General features: G+C 46.9%; 2 protein-coding genes across 5 annotated transcripts in view; both read right to left on the bottom strand.

Moving 5' to 3' along the window:
• Window positions 1-32: 32 nt before the first annotated feature.
• APRT (adenine phosphoribosyltransferase) lies at window positions 33-5,344 on the bottom strand. The gene is made up of 5 exons (XM_083456531.1): window positions 4,907-5,344; window positions 3,854-3,957; window positions 3,145-3,278; window positions 1,677-1,755; window positions 33-887 (listed from the first exon to the last, which is right to left on the bottom strand). Exons 1-5 carry the CDS (start codon window positions 5,008-5,010, stop codon window positions 745-747), a joined length of 564 nt encoding a protein of 187 aa, XP_083312657.1. The 5' UTR covers window positions 5,011-5,344; the 3' UTR covers window positions 33-744.
• Window positions 5,345-7,533: 2,189 nt separating this feature from the next.
• Window positions 7,534-17,533, bottom strand: part of GALNS (galactosamine (N-acetyl)-6-sulfatase) — a 51,507-nt gene continuing 41,507 nt past the window's right edge. For all 4 annotated transcript variants that reach the window (XM_083456496.1, XM_083456498.1, XM_083456499.1 and 1 more), the window contains 2 exons: window positions 12,805-12,922; window positions 7,534-9,682 (listed from right to left, as the gene is read on the bottom strand). In XM_083456496.1, coding sequence (XP_083312622.1) covers window positions 9,596-9,682; window positions 12,805-12,922 — 205 coding nt within the window. In that variant the 3' untranslated portion in view covers window positions 7,534-9,595. The remainder of the gene's footprint in view (window positions 9,683-12,804; window positions 12,923-17,533) is intronic.

Genomic DNA, 17,533 nt, shown 5'->3' with positions numbered 1-17,533 from the left:
ACTTTTTTTACAAGCCGTTTCGAATCTGGGACAGCACAGAAGTACTTTTCCATTCCAGTGCCAAAAGAAAGACCTGTGCAGAACCGCAAGCCATAGCTATTGGGGGAAATGCTCAGGGTGCAGTTCGTCCAAAGTGTTCTAAGAGGATGGCCATAATATGCTGGTATGGTTTAGGTGGAATTTAGCAACCAAGACCGATGCCAACCCTAGGCACCCCTGCCCTGGGGGTGCATTCCAGCTTTTGCAAGGACTACAACTTCTATCATGTCTTCTTACTGAGGCTGATGGGAACTGTAGTCCAAAATGTTTCAAGGACACCAGGCTGGCTCTCCCTGCCCCCCCCCCCAAATTAGCATAGAGGAATAACAATCTCTTGCTTTCTAAAAGGTGTAAGTGACTTCTGTTTTGAAAAGGCTGACTCTGGGAAGCCTCTAGGCCTGGGTTCTGGTGAGCAAGTCATCCCCAAGACTGCCTACAAGGAGATAGCCTTAAAGAAAAATCCGAGCTTCATTTGGTGCTTTTAATAATTATAAAAGCCTCTCCCATGGCACTTAAATAATTAGCCCTTCTCTTACAAAGTCCAGGGTGACAATGGCAACTTGATGGGAGCAAGGGTCACTTTAAGAAAAAAAAGGAAAGAAAGCTTGCAGGCAACAATGCAAAGCCAAGAATTGTTTGGCAGAGGAAGGCAGCAAGGCCATCTCGACTGAAACAAGGCTTGAGGCAGGCGGTCACTCCTGGGTATCAGTCATACTGCAGCAGCGAGTAGAGGGAGTTTGGCTTGATGGCTTCTTGCCCTTTAAGGGACTTTAACTCTATAAGTACCACACACTCCAGGATATTAGCCCCCAGCTTCTTCATCAGCTCACAGGCAGCTTGCATGGTCCCTAGATGAGAGACGGGGATGTTAACTCATGCAGAAGAAAAGCTGCACTATTCAGCTACCGTCGATTGTAACATGAGAAGAACCCACAGCTGGAGCCCACATCCTGTTCCCTCCATGGCCAACCAGACAGCTATCGGAATATCTCTCCCCTAACTTGTGATTCCCAACAACTGGCACTCAGAGTATGCTGCTTTTAACAGTGTGGGGTAGGGCACAACCTTATGCTCCACCAATATGTTAAATCCCATTTTAAACCCAAGTGGGCCAACATTGCACCATGTCTTTGCAATTGGGTAATTAGGACCAAGTAAAAAAATGGAAGCAAGCTTCCGAGTTCTCCAGAATTCCTCATCAGGAAAAATGTGACACAAGTTGAGAGGTGGTGGCCAGGCACCTTTTGAGAAGGAAACTAAAACAAAAAGGCAGAAAAATGAGGCTGGATAATGTTTTAGCTGTGAGATCTGCTTACATGTCGAGTCTAGCATGGAGATTGCAGACTTGTTCCACTCTCGGGTGCAGAACTATCATGTTGCACACTTGAGATTAAGGAGGAAAAACATGGCTTGAGCAAGCAAAGCCTGGCATGTCACCCAGTGCTGACCAGCACCCACAATGAACCCACAAGGTCCTGGGCAGGCAAGAGAGCAGGAATAAAGAGGGACATGGCATGTCTGTCTTTGGGCTAAGCCAGCGGGGGCATCATCTTCCATTCGGGTGTCTGCAGAACTGGAGAAGACCCCGACTGCCAAACCTCTCTACCCAACAGCCTCAGTATCTGCCCGGTTCTCACCTCCTGTGGCAACCAGGTCGTCGATCAAGAGCACATTCTGACCGGGGCTCACTGCGTCATTTTGAACTTCGAGCTCTGCCTGTGGGGTGCAAAAGAAGGGTGGATTTTAGGCTTGCTGAATGGGCAATGTAGTGGCCAGAATCCTGGGATGGGGGTGGGGGTGGGGGTGGGGGACAGAACTGCCTGGCATTGGTGAGGGAGCAGGGAGGACTCAACCGCCAGCAAGTCAGCTGTCTGTGGGAAGAACAGTGGCATGGATGATAATAAGTGATTTGATCGGGGTGGAAAGAGGACTTCAGGGGTGGGGCTACTCTTTATCAAGCAAACGGCAGCCAGAAACACCACTTGCCTCAGTTGTAACTTCCAAGAACCGTAAGAACTTGTGTTTGGCAAGATGTGGGTCACAATATTGATTATGAATTATGCAAAAAGCTGTGGAAAGTGAATATGAATTTCATGGCATGCTATGCGATAAAATATGAAAATGACCCACAGATGGTGTTCAACACACACCAGGTTGGCGAAAATGTCTAAAAAAAGAAAAATGTATATGTTGGAAGTGTAATAAAATTGAGCGATCCTTTTTCCACATGTGGCGGTCCTGTAAAGTAATTAAGGAATATTGGGCAACTATATATAAAGAATTAAAATATATATATTAAAAAGAAAACTTTCCCCAAAACACCTGAGATTTTCCTCTTGGGAATGGTAACAACGGAGGTAAAAAAACAACCAAGAGTTTATTACTATATGCCACCGCCACAGCTAGAACCTTGTTGGCACAAAGGTGGAGAACAACTATAGTACCCACTAAGGAAGAATGGCAGTGTAAAATGTTTGAATATGCTGGACTGGATGGTCTGACAAACAGGGTAAGAGAAAACGAAGAGAAGGAATACAAGGAGGAATAGATAAGAACCAGTATAAACAAATACATAGCTTAGCAGGCCTCAAGTAAATCCAGCAGCGTTGAAATAGTTTTTTAATACATAACAAACTGGATGATTAAAAAGATGTGATTACATGGAGTAGAAAAACAAAGGAACCAGGAAAAGGGTGGAAGGGAAGTTATATGGCATATGTATACATGCTGTATTTGGCACAAAGTCGTAAGTGGGGCAGGCGGAGGGGGGCGAAGTGTGCTCTGTTCCTGTTTTTGAAAATGCAAATAAAGGGAAAAAAGAATTTGTGTTTCAGCTTTTCCCTCCTCCTTTTTCCTCATGTGTCACGTATTTTTAGATTGTGAGCGTGAGGGAAGAGACTGTCTTAGAGCTGACTTTGCTAAGCTGCTCTAAGATTTTTTGGTGTACAAATGTGGTAAATTAAAAATTATAATACACTTTTTTTAAAAATGGCTTTGCATTCTCCTGCTGAGGCAGCATAAATGGGTGATCATTAGAAGCCCCTCCACCAGAGCTGCATTTGAAATCCCCACCTCCACCCCCTAGAAAAAAAACCCCACCAATACCTGGCCATATTCCAGAGAGTAGGCAACAGACACTGTGGGACCTGGTAGCTTCCCCTTCTTCCGTATTAGCACAAATCCAACTCCCAATCTCTGTGCCAAAGCTGGTCCAAAAAGGAATCCTCGGGATTCAAGACCTGTCAGAAGCAGAGAAGCAGCAGCTTACTTTCTCAGTCCTCAAAGTTAAAAGCGGTACTCCCATCGTTGTGGCACAGTGAGTGTGGTATGTGAGGCCTTCCTTCTACCTGCTGACAGGAAGATGAGATTGTAAACCTGTCTCTGGTCTTCACACTGCAGGGGGGGGGGCAGCGCGCGTTCACATGACAGAATGCTTCTCTATGCAGTGCAATCCCCCGCAAGTAGAAAGTTAGCAGACCAGGGAGAAACCAGGCACAGGTTTAGCACTTCTTCTGCTGTTTGTGAGGCCATTCAGTGGAGGCTTAAGTGGAGCAAATGCCAAGCTCTTTGTGATTTAAAGGAAGTACTGTCTGGTTTCAGTGGCTCAGCTTTGGCATATACATTTGACCAAGAGTGCATCTGAGCATGCACAGAGAACTCAGAGGAGTCAAGGGAGGAAGATTTGTTGTCAGGATGCAGCATGTTTATAGATGGGGCATTCATGGCCTCAAGATCCACTGACTTTCTCTTAAGGACAGCCTCCCCCAACCTGCTGCCCTCCAGAGCTTTAAAGACAAACTGGTCCCTGACTCACCTGCAATGTACTCAACCTGGGGATGTGAGGCCTTGACGTGAGCTTCCAGGAGGTCAATTGCAGCTGCAAAGGCAACCGGGTCCTTTACGAGGGGGGTGATATCTCTATGGAGAGAAAGAAGCACTTGTCAAAAGAAATTATTTGTGAGTGGGAATTATCCTTCAGAAGAAAAACATTTGGGATCCAGCATTGGAGCTGCTTTATAAATGAAGTTAAAGCAACAGGTATCCAACCTCTTGTGTATTTTCCTTATTCTCCCACTTCCTCTAGGCTTAATCACACCTGAAAGCTAGGTATCACTTCAGTCACATCCCCTGGCCCACAGGTGGCATATTCCGCTTGCTATGGCACTCTTGGGGGCAGGGGCCTCAGCAGGAACTTTTCGCTGGGGCAAAGTAAAACACTGAAAGGGGGAAACAGGCCCAAAAATGAGAAGAATCATGGCTACACATTTCGTCTCATATCTCAGGTTCCACGCATGCTAGAAACTGACTGTGGAGTCAGGGAGCTTCGGGTCATGAACCCCTGTGGATGCCCATACTTGCTGAGAGGGCAGAAGCACAGGGTCCTGGTTCTCCTTTGTCCCCTGATCGAGGGCAAAAACCAGCATGGTCCTCCTTTCATCTCTGCAGTCCTGGGGCAAATCATGCAAATTATGCTTTCTGGACTGCAAGCTCCTCCAGAGACCTGTCCTGCTGGTACTTTGGAGAGCACCAGGCGCATGGAGGGCGTAAGCATAAATAAAGGGATATTTTTAGAAGACGACCACCCCCACCCCTACTTCGAGACCGGCTTAATCTGAGCCCTGGAGCCTCTTAAATGAGGGGAATTCGACAACCAGAGGGAAGAAGTTTACGGTCAGGAAAAAAGTGTACTTCGGAGCATGGGCAGAGTGCATTTTCCTTTCCGCAGTCGCCGGGACCTTGTAGTGGCTCACTGGCAACAGGAGCGCTTCCCCAAGGGAGGGGGAAGGACTGCCCTCTGCACATGCTCAGGGGAACAAGACCTCGGCATCACATATAGCCCCAAGTGGCCGCTACCCGTCCCGCTTACCGGAAAAGCACCCCCGGCGTGGGAAAATCGGGGAACTCCCGGATCCGCTCCTGAACCAACCGCCGCTTCTGTTGCAGCCGCAGCTGCCGCAACTCAGCGCCCATGGCTAGAGCAGTCAATCTGCCCGGTACGAAGCAACGCGCATGCGTGGGAGAGTGGCCTCCTGGGAGAATCCATTCGGCGGGAGGGGGGGGGGACACTAGTTGTAAGGAACCACCACTCTTGCGCGGTTGGGGCTGGGGAGGAGTCAGCAAAGAAAGTTAGAACCTCCAGGTCCCTATCTATGTGGGTTTATATTAACCACAAATAATTAGTGGCTCCTTACTTACCATAAGCTTAAAAGTCCAGCTTTGTGCACAGAACCAAGGCCGTTAAATATTTTTGGTTTCGAAAACGGGGAGTTATTTTCCTCCACTTTGCCAGCGGGTGCTCAAGGGCGAGGCAGGACTCTCATTGCATATTTAGCCGGTGAATCAGCTGGGCTTCCGCTCTCTGGCTTGCAGCCGTCATCAACGCGAGCTTTACTTTGCAAAGGTCAGGTCGCTGCCCCACCTCCCTTACAATCGAGAATCTTGACAGAAGGCACACGCAGAGGAGGAGAGCTGGGGTCAAAAAATATGGGGTTATTGCAGCTACGAGGACATGGAGTGGGTTTGTGCGCAATTTTCCAGAGGAAATTCCTCTCTTTATTTTCTGTGTTATTTAATTTTCCTCCAAGAAGCTCAAGGTGGCATACATCGTCTTCTCCTCCTTCCCCATTTTTATAATTCAGAATCCTGTGAGGTAGGTTAAACTGAGAGTGACTGGCCCAAGGTCACCCAGTGTGCTTCCTGGCTGAGTAGGGATTCAGACCCAAGTCTCCCATGTCCTAGTCCAGCATTCTGACCACTACACCACACTGGCTGTCCAGTCCAAGTCTGGTTTAAAGATAAACCAGCCTACCAGTAATTGGCAGATCAAGCAAGCACACAACTCCCCCCCCCCCCCAATATTTAAATCATTGTGATTTCCCCCTTAAAATATGCAAATATAATTGGTTTATGCAAATACCTTGGGTTAAGAACTTAATTTGTTCTGGAGGTCCATTCTTAACGTGAAACTGTTCTTAACCTAAGGTACCACTTTAGCTAATGGGGCCTCCCGCTGCGCCGCCGGAGCGTGATTTCTGTTCTCATCCTGAAGCCAAGTTCTTAACCCGAGGTACTATTTCTGGGTTAGTGGATTCTGTAACCTGAAGTTCTGTAACCTGAAACGCCTGTAACCCAAGGTACCACTGTATTATGCAAAGGTGTCCTCATTTTGTGTTGTGCATTTCCTGTCCTTTGGCAATCTGTAGGTGGCCATCCTTTGTGTACTTTTTGCTTTTTTAATAACTTTTTATCAGGTTTTATAAACAAGGAACATAGGAATTATAAGTGATACAAATAAATAGACCAAGTCTTCTCATGTCATTTGTACATCACAAAAATAGCATTAAAAAAATTGCAGTAACAGCTACAACATATCTTCAACCTTTTCGAACCAAAGACCCAGTTCTAATCCAAACATGCATATGGGAACATGTTTCTCATTTATTTAACCATATATCTGTATGTTGGCCATGCTGCTGCTGTGACCCACTTTAGATCATGCCGTGATCCAAACTGTTGGCCCCAACCCACTAGCAGAGGTCCCAGTATGTAGTTTAGGGCTTTAAACGGCAACAACAAAACCTTGAACTTGGCTTGGTAAGCAGTGCAGATTGTTTAACCCTGGTGGATGTGTTCAAAGCCGGATGTCCCATGAAGCCCCCTGGTGGAGCCGAAGGGCTAGTTTCCAGAACTCACCTTGGCAATGTTGGATTTCCAGTTTCTGTTCCTGTAAGAATGTGGCTGAAACCCTGAACATACTTCTCAATTAATATGCTTTGTACAAGGCATTTTTACTCTTCGACACGAAAGAGGCAGCCAGGTTTGGTCCATTAGAACAGAATCCACAGATCAGCTAAATAGCCAACGTTCATGGTACAGTCTGCAAGCTTTCAAGTTACGCAGAACTCTTTGCCAGGCTAGATAAGACAGAAAAGAATGCATCTTGGGTGAAGGAACACCATACAAGGTGCTTGTAGGGGCACTGCCATTTCCAGTCTCCATTGCTGAGAATATTTATTTTTTCTTTAAAGGGATATAGTTGAGCTGAAAGCCTATACAAAGGTCACATCCATCCAGAAGGATTTGCATTTCCCAGAAAGGCCTTTGTTGGGCAAGACAGAGAACGGGGTGGGTGGGTGATGAAGCAGAAGGTCACTGTGTAGGCTATTTTCACAGCTGTCCCTGCTAATACTAGGATTTTCTCAAAGACAAATTATCTCCTCCACCACCAGAAAAAATCCTTTCCCCCAACAGCTGGCCCAAGCTGGCCAGGCCTTAGCAACAGAAGAAACAAACACTGACCCAAGCATGCAAGTTTCCATTGGAACACAGAGCTTTTTTAACAGCTATATCCCCAAAGACAGGAAGTGATTGGAATTGTAGGGGGGGCGGTACTGTTTTGCAGTTGAGTTTGTTCTGCAATTTCACCACCAATTCAGCTTTTCTGTGAGAACCCCAACACCTTCCTTTCCACAGGAGAAGGCTATAAATAGCATCTTTATTACAACTTTGCCATCTTTATTGGATCTGTCTTCACAACAACCCTGTGAGATAGGCTACTGTCATAAAGTTTGACAGAGAAGGTGACTTACTCAAGGCTACTTAATGAATCCATGGCAGAGGCCAGTCTTTCAATGTCTCCCCTGGGATCCACTTAGTGAAGTGGAGCAAGACTTTGCTGGTGTAGGCATGTGAAGAAATCCATCACAGCTTAAACCAAGAGGCTTGGCTTATCAAACAGAATGCTAGCATGACAGGCCCCCAAGGCACTTCTTCTCCTTTCCTTCCCCAACTTCTCACATTTTAAAATACTGCACGCCGGGATTTGCATTTCAAATCTTATTATCTTCCACAATCTCATTCAACAAGGAGCTCAGGGAAGAGAGACACAGCACTTGTAGATCACATATTATATTGGCCTTAATTTCTTACAATCGCACAATAAGAAAGTTATAAAGCTGACAGAAGTATTTCTTGAAAGTTAACAACAAACATACAGAACTCTTCTAATCATACTAAAAACAACATCACAGCAGCAGACATTTATTCATATTAACCTTTGGCACTTCTTGAAAATGTATATTTTGGCACCATTTGAAACCAAGTCTTAAAAGAAATGTTTGCAATGGAGAACACTTCTTTGCATAGCAAAATAACAGAAGAAAGGTTTACCTTGCCAGCCATCTGTTTCCAGCAGTGGCTGACCAGGTGCCTCCAAGAAGCCCACAAGCTGGGCGTTATGACAACTACCCTGTTGTTCTTCCATCCCACAGCAACTGGCATGTAGAGGTAGACTGCCTCTAAACATAGAAGCTCCACTTAGCTATCAGAGGCATTAACTATTGATAATATAGCTCAGGTGTGGGGAGCCTCTGGCCAGACCGTTTTGGCTGAGACACACTCACCTGCCCTACACCTGCTAGCATATATTGCATCAGGTGTGAGATGCAGGTAAAGTAATAGCTGGGCCCAAAAGGGCACCTGCGGAGCCCTTTTTGAAGTGGAATGCAGGACTCTGTGCAAACACCAATGATCAGCAAACTGTTAGTGCTCGAAGAGAGCCCTGCACTGCCAAAGCCCCAACAATCAGCTGGGATTGGCTGCACTAGGAAGTTATCTAGTGCAGCCAAGGGGGCTATAGGAAGGAACTTGGATTTAAAGCACTTCCTCCTTTGTTTTGAATCCAAAAAGCTAAGAAAGAAAGAAAGAAAGAAAGAAAGAAAGAAAGAAAGAAAGATGGATGAAGCAGTTTGTATTGAAAGAGCTGGAGAAAGCACTTTGAGTAGAGACCATTTTCTTTGCAGAGGGAAAAATACTTCAATTTTAGGTGCATTGTCTTCTCTGCAAAGACTTCAAAGGGGCTTCCTGTAACTAATGATCAGCTGAATGGTGATCATTCAGTGCCAATGAGCTGATTAGTGCTGGAATAGCATCCTCAAAGAAGGATGCAACAACCTCCTTTAAACTTTGACACCATTATGATGCCTGGCGATTGACAGGTGGGTAGTCCTGCCCACCTGCCAAAGCTGGCCTGCAGAGGGTATGGGAGACATTATAGTCAATAGACTGTAATGTTGCTGGCACTGCATGCAGTGAGCAGCAGTCTTTGCTCCAAGCATGTTTAAGCAACACTGTACATTTGCTGGAGCCGCTGAATACTGGCATTGACGCTTAACAATTTTTAGATGGCACAGAGATGCTCTGCCTCATCAGGTCCAGAAGGGTTCCTGAGCTCCAGGACAAACTTCCAATTCTAGGCAGTGGGAGGGGAGCAGAATGCTGTGAGAGATGATCACAACTGATAACTGAGGGCTCAGTCTCAAAGGAACTTATGTGTAGCAAAGGACTAAGGCAGGCTCTCCAGCCCTAATATCTGAAATAGTCTTAAGATCACAGTACCTTGGCCCTGTCTGTACTGAGAGACTGAATTCATATAGATTTACTGCTGTAACCCTGAGAAAGAGAGGAGGGAAACACTCTGGACTTCTTCCCACAATGCCCCTTTTCTGAAGAAATGATCCGCAGCAGCTCTGTCTCCAGCAGGTCAGGCATGAGATGCTCAGTGGGGCCAAAAGCATTTTTGAGGGTTGGGGCTGGGAGGCTTCAAACACTTCCCTATCTTCTCACAGCCTGGAGGAGCCCAATTCTGTTGCAAGACAGGAAGAGAAACTGGGTCAGCCACAAATCACTAGGAAAAATTAGTATCTGAATTTGCTTGCTCTCCTGTTATATCCCAACCCACCCCCATTTTCATATGGTGTCTCTCACCTTGGTAGCCTGAAGGCAGGGGCTGTTGGGTTTTTTTAAAAAAACAAACAAACCACCAAACACTTTGTGCATTACTTAGGATACCTTTGACCTTCAGTAGCTAACCTGAAAGCCTCTGATGCTCTGCTTCCAACCCCCATCCCCCCTGAACACTGGCTTTCCTGGTTGGGGCTGATGGGAGGTGGAATCCAGCAAGGTCTGGAGGGATGCAGGTTCCTCACCCCAGGCTCAGGCACTTTATTAACAACAACAACAACAACTTATTTCTGTTAGAAATAACAGAATGGCTACACCCTGTGAACAGGATGGTAAAACTAGTGCAAAGACCCACATGCTAAAACCCCATTCCAACAGACTGGGCTGCCTTGTCCTCTTCGCAACAGGGTCATGTATTAGCTCCCCCCCCCCCCCCCCGCACTATCCCTGCATTATTCTGGGGCTGTCTCAAATCCCTCTTCTGGCATCGTGATAAGTGAGCAAACCTTTGTATTGCTGACAGGAAGAGAGAAACAGCCCTAGACTTTGAAAGGCTCTATAATTATTTTGCACAGACATATTTGCGGAGATTACCCAAAGCGCTCAGGAGAAGACAGCAGTCTCGGAAGGCCAAGGGTGAGACAGATAAGAACATTTGTGTTTTAATGAGCAGTTTGATGGATTAGCCCGCCAACTGATGGATTAGAAGGCATTTACATGGCGACACCGAAACAGGAGAGCTCAGCCTCGACACCTCTGTGGTTCACCGGAATTATCCTGCCCTTGCTTGAGTTTTGTAGAAGACAGCCAATGTCAGGAAGGAGGGAGAGGACACCCTCCACAAAGAGAAATCCCTTCCAGAGCCCAGAAGCGATTGGTTACAACCAGGCAATGAGTGCAACCCACCCACCTGAGAAGTCTCAAGGGGGCCTTTAGTCACCAAACAGCCTGTCTTTAGATGCCATGCAGGATGAGCAGCACAGAATCCCCCAAGGGTGTTCCTGATGGCAGTGGGTCACACAACTGGGGCACCGGGGGAGAAAGTGCCAAAGTGCCTCCCCTCAAGTTCTTCACCTCAGCCCTTAATCCAGTGAGCTTCCTCGCTCCCACCCTTATCTCTGGGTCCCTTTGGCTCCGTCATCTTCGCCCTTGTGCTGGAAAAGCCTCTTATCCCTCAAAGGCATGTTTATGCCTAGCCTTTACTCTGGCCTCTGACACTTGAGATAAATAATATTTTGGGCCCCACCCTATTCCTGTGGCTGTCATTTGTTTTAAAACGTTATTAATACTGTATTTTCAGATCACTGTAACTTGCCCTGGGACCTTATGGTGAAGGGCAGGTAATAAATTACGAAATCAACTCTATTTGGAACAGAGCTGAAAGCAGCTCTGGAGAAGGCAAGTGAAAACCAGCAGTACAGAATCAAGCCCTCACTCCCCATCGGCTAGTGTGGACAAGTCAAGAGGGCCTAGACTTCTGCATGAGCCACTCTCAGTCCCCATAAAATGCTCTCTGCTGCACATCCCTCATAAGCCACCCTACCTTCTTCCAATTTGTCCCTTCCCTCATTTGAACCTTTGCTGCTCATTAGTCAATCTATGACCCTCCGTTTTGGTCCTTTTCATCCAACAAAGGCTGCAAGGCCTCTGAGGCGGAGATTGCCTCACATCCATATTCTGTACTGCACCTAGCACACGCTTGGCCCAACATCAATCACCTTCAAAGGGCAGCCAAGCGCATCACCATCTCCCTCCTTCGGCGTCTCTCTGCAAAGCCCACCCATCCATGGGAGAATCCAGCTGTCAGTTTATTAAAGGTCATTCCTGCCCGCTCTGTGCTGTTTGCGTTATTTTTATCTGCTTTGTTTCATGTGAGAGCCCTACAGGGGGAAATAGTTTTTGAGAGGCTGCTGGTGAGTGAGGCTTTGCATTCTGCACTGCTAACACCAGGTGGCAATGATGGCCTGGCAATCACAGCAAAGGGCATTTTTGCAGGCATTCAGCTCGTGGAAGGAGGGCTCCAGCCAACTTAAAGAACAATTAACAGGGTTTTCATAATCTGGCTATCACTTCCAAAATGTAAAGGGAAGGACAGTGGAAGCAGTGCAAGGCAAACAGATGGACGCCTCATTTGCCAGAGAAGCTGAAGTTTCTCACAGAGAGTTGGACTCTCCTAGATTTTATGACTGCAAGGGTCAAATTTCTACCTCTTTCAAGGTGCTGTGGTCCCTTGTACACTAACTGGCAACAGATCTCCTGAGTTTCAGAAAGTGATATTTCCCAGCCATACCTGGAGATACCAGGAGTCGAACCTAAGACCTACTGCATCCAAAGCACATACTAAAGGCAAAGGTACCCCTGCCCGTACGGGCCAGTCGTGTCCGACTCTAGGGTTGTGCGCCCATCTCACTTAAGAGGCCGGGGGCCAGCGCTGTCCGGAGACACTTCCGGGTCACGTGGCCAGCGTGACGAAGCTGCTCTGGCGAGCCGGCACCAGCGCAGCACACGGAAACGCCGTTTACCTTCCCGCTATAAAGCGGTACCTATTTATCTACTTGCACTTACGAGTGCTTTCAAACTGCTAGGTGGACAGGAGCTGGGACCAAAAGATGGGAGCTCACCCCACTGCGGGGATTCGAACCGCTGACCATGCGATCGGCAAGCCCTAGGCGCTGAGATTTTACCCACAGCGCCACCCGCGTCCTTAAGCACATACTAGGCACTGCAAAAGCTGAGAAGAGGAAAGATGCCTCAGTGCCGATGGACAGAGACTTTTCAGGCTCATTTCCATATGTATGGAACTGGTCTTTCAGTGCTGCTGCCTCTTTGAATTCACAAAGGAAGATATAGTGACAACAGAAATGCATGGCCTTTTTTTTTTACATAAACTCCTAGTGAATTGAAGCACTTCCTGCAAAAAGGGAAAGATGATGTTCTGAGTTGCCCAACCTAAGGGGAGATAAGTTCCACAGACTACATGAAGGACCAAGGGCTTTTATGCTTATTTACATTTTAATCCCTTACCATGACCGCCTTGTCACAGACGTTCAGCTGAGGCTGCCCAGGTAGCAATGTCTCCTTGTGCTGCTCAACGATGGGGGAGATTCTTTCTATAACACTTTGGTATTCAGCACTTGAAAAACTGGAAAGGCAGAAGAAGGAGATCAGGCAGGACAGAGATGTAAACACAAGGAATGCTGGCATACCTGGTGTGGTGGGTGGGAGATTGCTGTGTTATACCACATTAGACTTCTTTGACTATTCAGCCCAGCATCGTCAACTCTGACTGGCAGCAACTATTCACCACCTGCTATCAAATCTACCAGGGACTTCTGCAGGCAAAGCAGGTGCTCTATCACGGATCTGTGGCTTGTGATGAGTTACTCAACCCATATGTGGAGTGGCAGATGCGGAGAGCCATCAATGACAACTTCTGCTCACTCTGGAGATGGTACAGCACAGTCTAGATTAAAATTTCACGTGTTGCACGCCTGTGGGTGCATGGAGTTCGCACATTAGGGCAGGAGTGGGCAGATGGTAGACAGACAGCTTGTACACAGAGATCATCCCAACAAGTGACTAATGGGGTGTGCAGCAGAAAACTGGTTCTGCCCCTTGAACTACCTTTCTGAGCCTGGTTCTGGTTGGTGGATCCTGGGATTTTAATTTAAAAACAACAACATAGCTCTCCCAAGCCTGGCATTTGCTCATGGTTGAATTAGGGATTACCAGACCTAGACAGCTTAAAAAACAGTCCTTCGGCTTCAACCCTAAGGGCCCACCACACTTGCTACCATGCCTTCAGATGGTTCCTGGACCTGGATGCTTAAAACACTGTTAGGAATAGCATAGAATACGAAGATTGGCCTTCAGCAGGCCCAAGATGCCATGGATACACAGCATCACAGCATCCGCCTCACCCTCTGCCTGCTCCCAAGGTAATAGATATAGACTCCATGCCATAGGAACACAAAAGTGGACTGACTCAAGTTATGCTTCACAGAATGGTACCCATTTAAATAGATGTGAATTCCTCCATTGCCACCCTACTGCCACAGTGAGCAAAGCACTGACATGTTCAAGAGAATATATTATCACGAGAGTATATTTTACTTACTTACTTGTTAGGGTCTTTAATCCCATTTTGTTCCCAACTTCAGAATAGGAAGTTACGTAGTAACACAGAAAACACCTTCAACAACTCAGAGCCAAGTGATCCAAATCTTTATTTCTGTTTTGGACACTGCAACCATCTAAAGCTGATGTAGTTTAAATGTTCATAGCTATGACCAATCCAGATCCAGCATGGATCTGGGTTGCAAGATGTCTTATTGTGGCTTCAGCAGCTTTGAGAGGTGGAGAGAGCAAGTCTGAGCATGTGGCAATGTGCGTGCCCCACACGGGAACACACGCTGGAGACCTTTACCTTGGTTGACTTTGGTCTGCACAAAAAGTCACTTGAATTAGAACTTCCTAAGATCATGGAATGGGACGCGGGTGGCGCTGTGGGTTAAAGCCTCAGTGCCTAGGGCTTGCCGATCGAAAGGTTGGCGGTTTGAATCCCCGCGGCGGGGTGCGCTCCCGCTGTTCGGTCCCAGCGCCTGCCAACCTAGCAGTTCGAAAGCACCCCTGGGTGCAAGTAGATAAATAGGGACCGCTTACTAGCGGGAAGGTAAACGGCGTTTCCGTGTGCGGCTCTGGCTCGCCAGAGCAGCGATGCCACGCTGGCCACGTGACCCGGAAGTGTCTTCGGACAGCGCTGGCCCCCGGCCTCTTGAGTGAGATGGGCGCACAACCCTAGAGTCTGTCAAGACTGGCCCATACGGGCAGGGGTACCTTTACCTTTAAGATCATGGAACGTGCAATGTTTGAAATATCGTAAAAAGTTGGAAAAACTAATAATTGGATACTGCAAAGATTAAAAGTAACGGATGCAGTGGAAAAGGTTGTGAACATGGATATATGCAGGACATGTGGCAAGAGGCAATTTGGGCTGATGAAGGTTAATCAAAGCTACAATTTCAAAAGGCCAAGGGCAACGCCACCTATGTAATGGGTAGACAATCTAAAATTAATAGCAGGGCTTATGTGGATGCAAGAAGCAAGCAACAGAAGATGATGGGAGAACTTGAAGAGGCATATATCCAAAGATGGGTGAGAGATGATGGAGAAGACGAAGACAAGGTTGGACACCTTGCATTGTTTTCACACAAGAGGGCTTTCACTGACTCTCTTGTGAATGTTAAGGAGGAGCAGGAAACCAGGCCCCTTCCCACTCTCCCCCACCCCAACAACCCACCCCTTACTCTTATCAGGATTATAAACTTCAGCAGGTATTTGTTTAAGTGGCTTAACGTTCCCTTTCACTGTGGTATTACTTCAAGTACTTCTTAAATGGAGGATTAATACCCAGTGATCTCATTTTGTCCATCATATTAAGAGTCACTTAGGAACTGCAAATTGCTTTTGGAGATAAAATGGAAACAATGCCACTCAGGCCTGACCCTGGACCCCCTTTACTCCTGGTCCGAGCTGCCCACTGGCCCCGGGGGCTCCAGAGCATTTCCTTCTCCAAAATCAATCACATTCGAAACCGAGGAACACGCCAACGGTTTCCAGTAAGTGCTATAAATACCATATCTTCTTGGCAGCCTTCCAGACAAACACACAAACACACACACACACACACGCTAAGTCCAATGGTGGAGCTGGATCTAAGCATGGCTCAGAACAAAGTGGAAGGAAGGTTGCAAGGAGGAATTGCATTCTTGAGAACAATGACAGACTTCATCTCAGCGAAGAGAGAATTTGTGACCTCTTCTGCCACAGAATGTAAGAACCAACTGCTGGAGGAGACCCAATGGCAGTCTCTCTAGCCCAGGATCTTGCTTCCCAGTAGCCAACCAGATACAGATAAGCCTTTAAGGCAACAGCTATCAGTGTCTACTAGCCAGTTTCTTGATTGGGACACTATACTTCTGTTGATGTAGCCTAGAATGCATTCACTTCTTTTGCTGCTACATCACACTGTTGGCTCATGTTTAACTTCTGATCTACTAAGACCTCTAGATCCTTTTCACATGTACTATTGGCAATCCAGGTGTTCCCCATTTTATATTTGTGGAGCTGGTTCTTTTTGCCTAAGTGCAGAAACTTGCAATTGTCCCTACTGAAATTCACTCTGTTAGTTTTGGCCCAGTTCTCCAATCTGTTAAGGTCATCTGTTGTGCTCAGGTCCCTGCCTGTAGGCTTCCTGTAGGAATCTGCTTAGCCACTGTGAGAACAGGTTGCTGAAGTCTCTGGAAAACAGGGGTCTGCTTTGATCTGAACCCACTATCCCACTTTTTAAGAGGGGTAGCCCTGTTGATCTGTTGCATCAAACAGACTGTTGTGGCACTGAAAACAAATGCAAAGGCGTTTCAATAAATTACCGGTAGTAATGGGAACATAAAATTTATATGCACACAAAGAAAGAACAGAGCAAGTCATTCCCAAAAACTGGCAATGGGGAGAAATAAGTAGAGCAAGAACTATAGTATTGTATTGTTATCATCTAGTATTAACACACACAGAAAGAGGCAACGGCCTGGTTCATGCGCCAAACTATGGCATCCTGGAACTGTGCACATTTACAGGCTCCTGGAGAACAGCTCGCAGCTGCTTTGGTCTTCCCCAATTTTTCACTCCTGTGCTGTGCTATGCAAGGCCAAGACGAGCCACAATGAAGCAAGGCAATGGTGCACTAACCTCACCTGTCTGTCTTCTTGCAGCTGCCCACCAGACATTGCTGTCAAGTTTAATAAAATCAGGGAACATGGGCATCAGCCAGCACTGGGTGATGGAGGCTGTTTATTTCACTGGGGTGCACACAGGAAATCTTCCCACACAAAAGCAGAGAGCCAGCAGCACAGATTGTAGAGATCTTGTCTTCTCCTGCACTTATCCTCATCAGCTATTTGAACTGGTTAACAAGCTGGTGCACATATAGATTGCATATGGGATGTACAATATCCCCTGCTCTGCAAAGAAAAGCTGCTTGGTCATGCCCACCTCTGCATTATCCAAGGGAGGAAAAAGAATCATGAGGGAATGAATGACCAGAATCCACAGCAATTTTCATACTGCTGCTGGTGCTATGCCTGTACAGGTGTTTGGAACGCCTATTGTCTAAGCAAACTGACAGGCTGCTTTGCCCCTGGGCCGCCCTAAATTTGTATTCCGTCTCTTCAAGCCTGCCAAAGGGAGGATGGGAATTGCAGTGGAAGAATGAGAGGGAAGAGCGCGCCAGGGTGAGCAGGTGGTGTTGTGAGGAGTTTGCTCGGAGAGATTCCCCCTGTGTACGCAGAATTATTCCACGCTCAGGATGAAGGAGCAGAGTGGACAGAGTCCAGGGTCATTACACTAATTGACACTTTACCTCCAGGAAGTCCCCAGAGAGCCAATCAGGGATGGATTGGAGGCACAAGGTCCCAGGCACAGGTGTGGCATGTGTTTAGTTCATTTAGCGTAATTGTGCTTCTGCAATCTGTTCTCATTGCCCTCCCACTCCAAGCAAAATCTGTACACAACTCACTCCATTGTTAACCCCGCCGTGGCCTGCCGCGAAAACTCAGTTTGGGGCTGGAAGGAAGGAGCTGGTGTTAATATATTGCCTCCCTTCCTGGGTTGTGATGATCTTAATCTTTGAGCCTTTACACTCCCCTTTCCAGCTTCACAGAACTGTCTGAGGTTACTGAATCTGAATGATGAGAAG

Source organism: Podarcis tiliguerta (assembly GCF_965153285.1).
Source record: "Podarcis tiliguerta genome assembly, chromosome: 8".
NCBI lineage: Eukaryota > Metazoa > Chordata > Lepidosauria > Squamata > Lacertidae > Podarcis > Podarcis tiliguerta.
This window is presented reverse-complemented; position numbering and strand designations above follow the sequence as displayed.

Excerpts from the sequence above, each read along its gene's own strand:
- APRT (XM_083456531.1), bottom strand. The coding sequence starts at position 5,010 with ATGGGCGCTGAGTTGCGGCAGCTGCGGCTGCAACAGAAGCGGCGGTTG. Across the intron at positions 3,279-3,853 it reads CCAGGTTGAGTACATTGCAG|GTCTTGAATCCCGAGGATTC; the intron begins GTGAGTCAGGGA and ends TGCTTCTGACAG. Across the intron at positions 888-1,676 it reads CGACCTGGTTGCCACAGGAG|GGACCATGCAAGCTGCCTGT; the intron begins GTGAGAACCGGG and ends TCTCTCATCTAG.